General features: G+C 34.5%; 1 protein-coding gene across 1 annotated transcript in view; it reads right to left on the bottom strand.

The window, feature by feature from the left end:
- Positions 1 to 10,787, bottom strand: part of ANO5 (anoctamin 5) — a 96,360-nt gene that overhangs the window by 4,791 nt on the left and 80,782 nt on the right. The window contains exons 18-20 of the mRNA XM_024764704.1: positions 5,449 to 5,579; positions 2,404 to 2,609; positions 586 to 764 (exon numbers count right to left, since the gene is read on the bottom strand). Coding sequence (XP_024620472.1) covers positions 586 to 764; positions 2,404 to 2,609; positions 5,449 to 5,579 — 516 coding nt within the window. The remainder of the gene's footprint in view (positions 1 to 585; positions 765 to 2,403; positions 2,610 to 5,448; positions 5,580 to 10,787) is intronic.

Raw genomic sequence — 10,787 nt, 5'->3', positions numbered from 1 at the left:
CATGTGTATATATATATATATATACACACATACATACATACACACACATACATAAATAAATATATATAACTTTAAATCCTAGAGTAAAAAGATCCTCACAATACGTGAGACACTGAGTGTGAAAGCAGCAGGTTTACAAATCCAAGTTCACACTCCCTACATGAAGAAACCTTTTAAATGGGATGGCTGGTGAACTAATCATATTATTTCTCTCTTCCTTACTCTGCCTCTTTTTGAGGACACATAGTTAAATTCAAGTAGGTTAAATGCACGTAAAATATGACCATGCTGTATGATTATAGATATTGCAACTTGGGACCAAGGAGGTATTTGTTGAAGAAAATTTTTCCAATAAACTTAGAAAATAAGAAAATTCAAAATTGACATTATCTTTACCCATAATATTGTCTTACTTTTGGGCATTCTACTTTTTCAAATCAGAACCATACAATGTGTGAATTCTAGAATTCATGCACTTTATCCAGGATTTTTACTGCCCCAAGTAAAATTTTTTTTTGTAAGACATGAAGGAAATGGAGAACTTAAGAAATACATTTAAAAAACAAAATGAAAACAAGAGAAAACCTGCAAGTGGTGAAGTCTCGTTTTTCCGAAGGCACAGTGTGGTTTGGAAAATCAGCTATCAGGAATATTGACAGGCTGTTATTGACATACCCTTTCATAGGCTGAATGGCATTTTTTGAGTAGGCATAGTAGTAAACTAAACGGGGGATCATGTCCGATGTAAATGCAACAATAAAAGCCTAAAGGACAAAACAAGAGGGAGATCGTGAGCTAACAATGCAGTTTTACAAATGTTTGATTTGTATATCTTTCAGTTCCATATGCCTTATGGATACAAAATGATTAGAATGCTATTATTAATCAAATTAATATATGAGTCTTTGACCTAGAACATAAAATAGCTCATTTACAGTGTATAATCAGTATTCCAAGATTTCATAGCTAGAAAGTGCTACATTGAAAATTTAACCTAAATGTATCTGTCCCCGAAAACACCATGCCTGTGTCTATCTCCTTCCATCATGGCTTGCTATTTCTTATATTTCTTAACCAAATTTACTGGCCTGGACAAGTCAATTTAAAGTGTGTGTGTGTGTGTGTGTGTGTGTGTGTGTAGGGAATGGAGAATGAAGAAATAGAAGACCATACTGGTAAATTTCCCACAGTTCAGTGCAATTAATTTCAGTATTTGATGCCACAGGAATGGTATTTTCCCATCCTTTCCTAAGCTCTGGAATACTATAAATGTCATGTTTCCTTTAGGTAAGATAAGTCAATTTAAAACCATTTGGCCCTGCCATCTACATTTTTAGTGGTAGATTTTTAAAATCTTTTAATATTGCTTCTATAGTTACTGGTCCATTTCATGTTTTATTATCACTTACTGAATATATTTTGGCAGTTTTATTTCTAAAAAAGTGACAATTTCAAATAGATTTAAAAATTATTAGAATAAATGTATACATAACATTCTTATAATTTTCTCACTTGTACCCTGTAATTCTTTTTTTGTTTGAGATCTTCAGTTTTGTTTATCTTTTCAATGAACCAACTCGACTTATTTAGCAATTATATTGCTTTTTGTTTGTTTTCTAATTTATTTCTGTTTATATCTTCATTAATTCTTTCTTACTACTTTCTATTGATTAGTTTTACATTTTTTCTTAGTTTCATAAGTTACATGTTCAGCTCATGGTTTCCTTCTTCTTTTTCAATAATAAAAGCATTTATTGGTATATAGTTTTTATAAATATGGTTCTGGCTGATTCCTAAAATCAGCTAGGAAAATTTTGATAGGCTTTCGTTTTAATTAAGCTTTCCTTATAACTTCAATTTTATTTCATCTTTGTACAATAAGCTTCCTTGGAAGCATGAACGTTAAGTGGTTTAATTTTCTTTTTTGGCTATCTTATTATCAACTTCATTTTTTATACCATTATTGTAGATGAATATTCATTGTAAAATTTCTGCTTTTGGGAATTCAGTTTTGTTATCATTTTTAATAAGTGCTCCATAAAAATGACAGGTAAATGTTGTATATTCTGTTTGTAGTATACAACTTTATGTATAATCAAGCTTTAATTGTATTATTAAATCCTTTATATCATTACTTATTTTCTGTCTACTTTGTCACATGCTATGAAAATATATCATGGTATTTTAATAAGCATGTTTTTACAATCTTCCTTGTATATCTAAGAGTTTGCATGTCATAGAGTTGCCTATGTTGTTTAGCACATAAAAGTTTAGGGATGTTTTACCTTTATGGACCATGATGAAATCAATGTAAATAAAGATTGAGTTAAACATCTTTCCCATCTCCCCATCCTCAAGAAAAGAAAAAAAGTACAGTTATTCCACTGAAATAGGTCTACTTACATTAGTTGCAACAGACAGGACAGCCATTCCATAAAGAATGTCTTGCCAAACACCTATGCTATGAGCCTTAGCAGCTACAGGTCTCCTGTACTGAGTAGTAAGCTTCCAGGCATCCACTCGAATCTCTATTATATTATTCAAGAGAGCAAGAAGAGGAGCCAAAGGAAAAGAGGCCACAAATAATGTAACAAATCCAAACTGGATAACTGCAGGGATAAAAGAAAAATTCACAAACTCATTATTGTGGAGGGGAAAACGGGGAACACTCTGCCTAACTCCTGCTACTTCCCTCATTTTGGAGGGATCTACATCAGCAAAACACTCCAGGTCTCTTTCCAGCTGTCCACATCCTCTTCCCTATAGGAAGCACAGTGACTTATTTGTTGAGCTGGTCATGCACAGCTCAGCTCCATCCCTGCTGTTTCTTTTGAGACCTGCTTGTCTGAAGAAAGCATTTATTCTTGTTAGATAAGATATTGCTATTATTCATAAAACACAGTCTTTTATTATGGTCTATGTTTAGGTCTATGCTACCCCAGCATTTACATGGGTATTGGCACATCAGTGGGGTGATCAAGTTTTCTATTTTGCTAATCTATGTATTTTTTAAGATCAGGGATAATGACCGACTCATTTGTATGTTTGGGGTATATAAAAACACTCAACTATAAGCCTTATGAACGAATGCATTATTTAAGATTTGAAGATGTTAACAGAGGAAAAGGTAGAACAAACAAGATATCTGACAACAAATCAGGAAATGAATCATATAAAGCATCAGAAATATATGTGGGCAAAGGAAATATACATATCCTGGAATGAGGTATTTGTTAAGGTCCTGATCCTCTGTACTAACTTGACATCTTTCTAAATAAGTTTTCCTCTCTTTCCTCATTGAGGCTTAACACCTGTGTAAGCTGGTTTCTCTCTCCACTTTTCTTCTTTTGTTTCCATCAGTGCTTGGGGTGAAAGAATCCATGCAGCTGGCAAACTGGGCTTCCCACATGAGTGAAGAAAAAATAAGAAGAGATACAAAAAATGGCTTTCCATTGAAGGAAAAAAGAAGAAAAGAATCTTCCACTAGTCCTCTGTTTTTAGTTAGATCTTGAGTGTTTCTGGATTTCAGCTCTTCTCATAAGATTTCTCATTAGAATCAGTCTTGTCATCTACTAAACCAAGGGAACAAACTGCCTCCTTCCTGACTTCTCTACTGAACCAAGAGATAGAAAGTTAAGACAAAGCATTATGTAGAAACAGCTTGAATTTCTAGGTTCAAATCCCAGATCTTTACCTATAATCTCTGTGGCCCATGGCAAATTACTTAATCTATCCAAGTTTCAGTACCCTCTAAGATAAAATGACTATTTCCGTAGAATGTTTCAAGATTAGAGATAATGTATGTAAAATATCCAGAATAAACTAATTCTTAGTGGTGTCTCAATAAATGGTAGTTAATCTTGTCATGAAACCCTGATTTCATCTTTTAATTTTAGTTATAATCTCTGATACATTTATGTACAAATTCACTTGAAACATAAGCAATTAATTAAAAATTACAGCCTTATCACTCCATAAAGCAAGGACTACCTAATTTTATAACTGGAGACTTCTTCCTATTTGTCCTGATGTACCTATTTTAATCCAGGTATCACATGTATGTGTTACAGTGGAGAATCGGTAACAAATTCAGGTCATCTCCATTATTCTACCATGACTTTTATGGGCCATGAGAATAAGTTGGGAAAACGGTCCTCTTTAATTCCACCAAAGAAGCAGAGAAGGACATCTGAGAGGAAACACCCTGGATAAACTCCACAAGCAGTCCCCATTATTATTTCTCCTAAAATTTCATCTCAAGGTCTCTTCTCTTTTCAATCCTTAGAGTATTTTATGCATTTCTTGCGTTCAATTTGGGTTTCCCTTGCATAACTGCTTTTTGCCTTCTTTTCAGCTTGAAACAAGGGACATACACTAAATGTATGTCAGGCTCTGTAAATGTTTTTCAACATATTCTTTCTATGAGCAGTCACTGAGACAAATGAAAGGAGAAAGCTACTTAAACTAATTTGAGACAGGTATTAAAAACTGATCCTTACTTATAACAGAATTCCAGAGATTAGCCTTACAAAATGCAAGTCTTCATAGTTAACAAAAAGAGACTCAGAAAAGATATGGCAACATTCCCTTTCTCCTGTGGACATGGAGGGAGAGACAGTGTTCTGCCTTACAAAACGAAGCCAAGGGGAATTCCCTGGTGGTCCAGTGGTTAGGACTCTGCCACAAAACAAAACAAAACAAAACAAAAACCTAAGCCAAATAATCTAGTTGGACAAGGTATTAAATTAAGATCTTTATCAAGAATTGATATTGGAGATTTGTATGAATGTTTGTAACTGGCACTCATTTCTTCTGTTTTAGGTTAAAACAAAGCTGCCCTTGTTAAGTGTTATTTGAAGCGGGGGGAGGGTTTCCATTTCCTCCTCCCCCCCCCCCCCCCCCCCCACCCCTGGCAACCTCCATTCTATCTCTGCTTCTATGTGTTTGGCTATTTTAAGTACTTCATGTGAGTAGGAGTGGAATCACACAGTTGACTGGCTTATTTGATTTAGCATAATGTCCTCAAGGTTCATCCATGTTGTCACGTAGAGCAGGATTTGGTTTTTTTAAGGCTGAATAAAATAAAAATCCATTATATGTATATTTATACCACATTTTTTATCCATTCATCTGTCAATAAATATTTTGATTATTTCCACAAAAAAAAGTGATCCTTACTTTATTTGGTTCAACAGTATTAACATTAAATTGATAGGAAAAATATCTCTGAGATTGGTGTTTTGAAATTAATTTCATTCTGCATTCTATTTGGTGGGAAATAGAAATACTGAACCAATCTTTTCCATACCCACCCATCTATCTTTTCATCCACTAGCCAATGATTTACTGAACACCTACTATGTGCAAGGTAGGAAGAAATATTAAGAGCTGAAAAATACTTATTTTACTCAGCCTATTCCATGTTTCAAGGCAGTGGTTGAAAATTACCTGTTTCCAAGTACTCATAGAATAGCCCGAGAGAACCAAAAGTTTCAAGGTCATGGTCCTGCTCCCATCGACTGTATAGCTTTTCAGAGTTGGTTCGAGCTTTTCGGCGTCTCCACCAATTCAGAACCAAGCTGTTGGAAGTGATAAAAGTAAATACATGAAATAGGGTTTAAAAGAAAGGGGTCAGAGAATCAGTCTTAGATCTAAAAAATGGCGGTAAGGGAAGGTAAGTAAGTTTAGATCACAGAACATGTAGAGGTAAGACTACAGCTAAAGTCCAAGTCAGAACCTTGTGTTCTGTTCACAGTACTTGATGAGGCAAAAGATCTTTACTTGGGTGATTGAGAAAGTAAGACAACCCTGACTCTCTGCAGGGCAGTGTATTTACTCAGAGACAGTTCTGTTAAAGAGCATGTGGAGGAGAGGATCACTACAGGATGGTTTTTATCTATTTAATTCACTATCCTTTATGTTGCCATGATACTCAGAAGGCCACTTGGGGAAATGAGAAGTGGGTTACAATAGAAAATGTATGACTAGGGAACGAAGAGGTTATCTAACACATGAAAATAAATGCAATAATCCTAAATAAAATATTACCTAACTAAATTCTATACTATATAAAATATATCATGATAATATTGGATTACTTAAGGAACAAAAAGATTATTTTTATCAGAAACACAATCAATGTAAGAGACCATATTAACAAATTTAAGGAGAAAAATATAAAATCATGTTGATTGATGAAGAAAAATGCATTTGATATATTTCAATCACCTACTAAAACCTATTTATGACTGAAAAGTAGGAAAAGAAGATAATTACCTCAATCTGACCAAAAGCATCTACCAAAATCCTGGGGTTAACATCACTCTTAATAGGGAAAAGTGAGAAGCATTCCCTTTACAATCAAGAACAAAATAAGGGTGTGTATGATCACATTCAAGACTTTATTGGAGATCTTAGCCAGAACAATAAAATGAAAAAGAAAAAGGCAAAAGAATTGGAAATAGCAGAGACATCTATAATTACTAACAGTAATGTGAATGGATTATCTGCATAGAAAACCCCAATGAAGTTAGATAAAAATTATTAGAAATAATAATAGATTTATCAATATATTGCATTCCTATATACCCACAAAACACAGGTAGAAAATATAATTTTTAGAAAGATACCATTTACAATAGCAATTAAAATGAAAAGTACCTAGAAATGGATTTGACCAAAGATTTATAAGACCTGTATGCTGAAGTTTAAATATTTATTTGAAGTCATTAAAGTCCAAACTAAATGTTCATGAATAAAAAGACCTGGCATAATAAAATGTCAGTTGTCTTATTGAAACAACTGGAATGTAATTTCAATCAAAAAAACCAAAATACTTTCCCATGTGAAATCTGACAAGATGTTTCTAAAATTTACACAGAAAGACAAAAGACAAAGGATAGCCAAGATATTCTATAGATGAGGAATAAGTTGGTAAAACCTGTCCCAGAAGATATGAAGAGTTATAAAGCTGTATTAAGAGAGTGTAGTATTGGTGTAGGGATAGACAAATCCTGGAACAGAATGGAGGCCTAGTAATAGCCTTGTACTTGCTATTTGGCATACATGGTATTGCAGATCATGGAGAGTGGGGAAGAGGGACTTCTCAACAAATGGTAACATGATATATATTATATATATGTAATATATATGTATATATGTATATATGTGTGTGTGTGTGTGTAAGAAATTAAATTTGACCTTCATATCAAACACAAAAAGCTTTTCCATGTATATTAAGAATTTAAAAGAGAAAGGCAACAATAATGTTAAAATGCTAAAAATATTTAGATGTAATTATATGAGAATAGGTTTTTGATTTTAAGGTAGGAAAGGGTGTATTAAACGAGACTTTAGAAATACTAAACCATAAAAGAAAAGATTGATAAAAATTTTGCTATATTAAAAGTATCTACTTTTGTCCATCTACAGCAGTGGTTCCCAAATGGAAGTGATTTAGCCCACAAGGGGACTTTTGCAGTATCTGGAGGCATTTTTGGCTGTCACAACTGGGGAGAAGGTGGGCTACTGGCATATAGCAGGTAGAGTTCAAGGATGCTGCAAAACACCTTACAACGCAAAGGACAGCACCTCACACCAAACAATTATCTGGTCCAAAAAGATACTAGTAATGGGCTTCCCTGGTGGCACAGTGGTTGAGAGTCTGCCTGCCGATGCAGGGGACACGGGTTTGTGCCCCGGTCTGGGAGGATCCCACATGCTGCGGAGCAGCTAGGCCTGTAGGCCATGGCCGATAAGCCTGCACGTCTGGAGCCTGTGCTCCGCAATGGGAGAGGCCACAGCAGTGAGAGGCCCACGTACCGCAAGAAAAAAAAAAAAAAAGAAACATTTAAGAAAAAAAAAAAAAAAGAAACATTTAAGAAAAAAAAAAAAAAAGAAACATTTAAGAAAAAAAAAAAAAAAAAAAAAAAAAAAAAGATACTATTAAGAAATAAAAAAACAAAAATTGTGCTGGGATAAAATATTTGCAACACATATAACCAAAAAACAAACAAACAAAAACACAGTAACCAGAGTTATACAGTATTTCTACAAATCAGTTAGAAAAAGATAAACATACAAGTAGAAGGATGATTAAACAACACAAATAAGCACTTCATTGAAGAGAAAACACATATGGTCAAAAGAGACTCATTCATTGTTCTTAATCAGGGAAATGAAAAATAAGACCAAAATGAGATATCATTTACACTCTCCAAATTGGCAAAAATTAACAAATAAGACAATATGAAATACTGTAGCAAATGTGTGAATTAAAAGGAAAACATATTCTGCTTATATCGAAACCAAAATACAAAGAAAAAAGGAATGCTAAAAAGGGAAAAGAACACCTGAGATTTTTGAGACAATATCAGAAAGATGGGCATGCATGTAACTGGAATCACAAAGGAAAAGAGACCACCCAGTTCAAGAAGGAGAACTTTGCTAGGAATCACAGAAGCACTTCTATGTGTTCCATTCCAATTACAAACCCCTTGATCCCCACATAGTAACCCTCATGTTGAATTTTGTAATCACTTCCTTGCTTTCTCAAAAAAAAATGGTTTTATCATCTATGCTCCATTTTGAATTAACTTTTGAACTAACTCATGGAGTTTTGTTATTTTGCATATGGATGTCCAGTTGTTCCAGCACCAGCTATTGAAAAGACTGTTGTTTCTTCAATGAATTATTTCTGCACCTCTGTCAAAAATAAAATGGCCATATTTGTGTGGATTTATTTCTTCAGTCTCTGTTCCACTTGACCTACATGTCTATCCCTTCAACAATCCCATGTTGATTTAAATGGTTTTATAGTGTCATAAAATTGAATAGTGTAATTCCTCCAAATTTATTCTTCTTTATCAAATTTGTTTTGACTATTCTAGTTCATTTGCCTTCAATATAAATTTTAGCATCTACTTATCTATATCTACTAAAATCCTACTGATATTTTGATTGGAATAACAAATCTGTTTATCAATTTGGGGGATAATTGGCATCTTTATTAAGTTGAGTCTACCAATCCATCAACACGTTTCTCTCCACTCACATAGATGTAATTTTTCTTTCAACAGGACTTGTAGTTTTCAGCATACAAATCTCATATATTTTAAAGATTTATACCAAAGTACTACATTTTTCTTTGAGCTACCAATTGCTGTACTAACCAATGTTTCTTGCATTACACACTTTCATTTCTTTTTTCAGTAGTTCTTCCAATGAGGGTCTATGAATGTAAACTCTTAGTTTTTTCATGTCTAAAAATGCCTTTATTTCACCTGTACTTTATATAATAGTTAAAATGCTTCTAGAAATCTAAGGTGAACATTTTATTTCACTAAGAATCTTGAAAATACTTTCGCATCTCATGTTATTAGTGAGAAATCTATTGAATGTAGATGGCATTCCTTTTTCTTCTGAAAGATTTTAAGATTATTTATCTCTGATGTTCTGTAGATTGACCATAACATATCTGGGTGTGAATTTAATTTTATTTATTTTGCTTCATACTCAGGATCCATTTTCATTTCTGGAACTCATGTTTTTCTTCATTTCTGGAAATTTTTCAGCAATTACCTATTCAAAGGATTTTTTCCACTGTTTACTCAATTTTCTTTTTCTGAAACTACTAGCAGATTAATGTAGAAGCCACTATATAGCCTCCTGTCACTTTAATATTTTTAACCTCATTGTCTCTCTGTTGCACTGTACAATGTGGGAATTTCTCAGTACTATTTTCCAATTAACTAATTCATTTTTCAATTGTGTCTGATCTGTAATTGATACCATCTATTGTTCTGTTTATTTAAAGTATGATTTTACATTTAATAATTCTTTTTCAAATTCATTTGTTCTCTTTTTAAAATTTATTTATTATTTTATTCTATTTATTTTTTTTGGCCATGTTGGGTCTTCGTTGCTGCACGTGGGCTTTTTCTCTGGTTGCGGTGAGCAGGGGTTACTCTTCATTGCGGTGTGCGGGCTTCCCATTGCGGTGGCTTCTCTTGTTGCGGAGCATGGGCTCTAGGCACGCTGACTTCAGTAGTTGTGGCACATGGGCTCAGCAGTCGTGGCTCATGGGCTCTAGAGCGCAGGCTCAGTAGTTGTGGTGCATGGGCTAAGTTGCTTCGCAGCATGTGGGATCTTCCTGGACCAGGGTTCGAACCTGCGTCCCCTGCATTGGCAGGTGGATTCTTAACAACTGCACCACCAGGGAAGCCCATATTCATTTGTTCCTGTTTCATTTATATCTGTTTTAATTTAAATTATTTCCTTATCCTTTTTATTGACAGTATCACCTCCTTTTATGTTTTTAGGCTTTGCCAGAATCTCCTACCTAGAGTAAGTTCACTTTCTAAGAATTGATTTTGTTAGTGGCCTTTGTAGCATTAAATCTTGTAAGATTTTGAATCTTGGTCTGTAGTCTTAAATTTACTTGTTTCTTTTTTCTTTTACTGTCCTGTCTCTTTTCCTCTCTGTGCATATTTATTTATTTTCCCTCTTGTGTTTGGTTTAGGGGTTACCTCCATTCTGCCTCCAGGTTCTCAATCTAGAGCTAGGATTTAAAATAACAGTTTGGGGGGCTTCCCTGGTGGCGCAGTGGTTGAGAGTCCGCCTGCCGACGCAGGGGACACAGGTTCGTGCCCCGGTCCGGGAAGATCCCACATGCCGCGGAGCGGCTGGGCCCGTGAGCCATGGCCACTGAGCCTGCGCGTCCGGAGCCTGTGCCCCGCAATGGGAGAGGCCACAACAGTGAGGGGCCCGCGTACCGAAAAAAAAAAAAA

The sequence above is a fragment of the Neophocaena asiaeorientalis genome, unplaced genomic scaffold (assembly GCF_003031525.2).
Source record: "Neophocaena asiaeorientalis asiaeorientalis breed wild unplaced genomic scaffold, Neophocaena_asiaeorientalis_V1.1 scaffold230, whole genome shotgun sequence".
NCBI lineage: Eukaryota > Metazoa > Chordata > Mammalia > Artiodactyla > Phocoenidae > Neophocaena > Neophocaena asiaeorientalis.
Note: the sequence above shows the minus strand (reverse complement) of the source record. Positions and strands in the feature narration are given on the sequence as shown.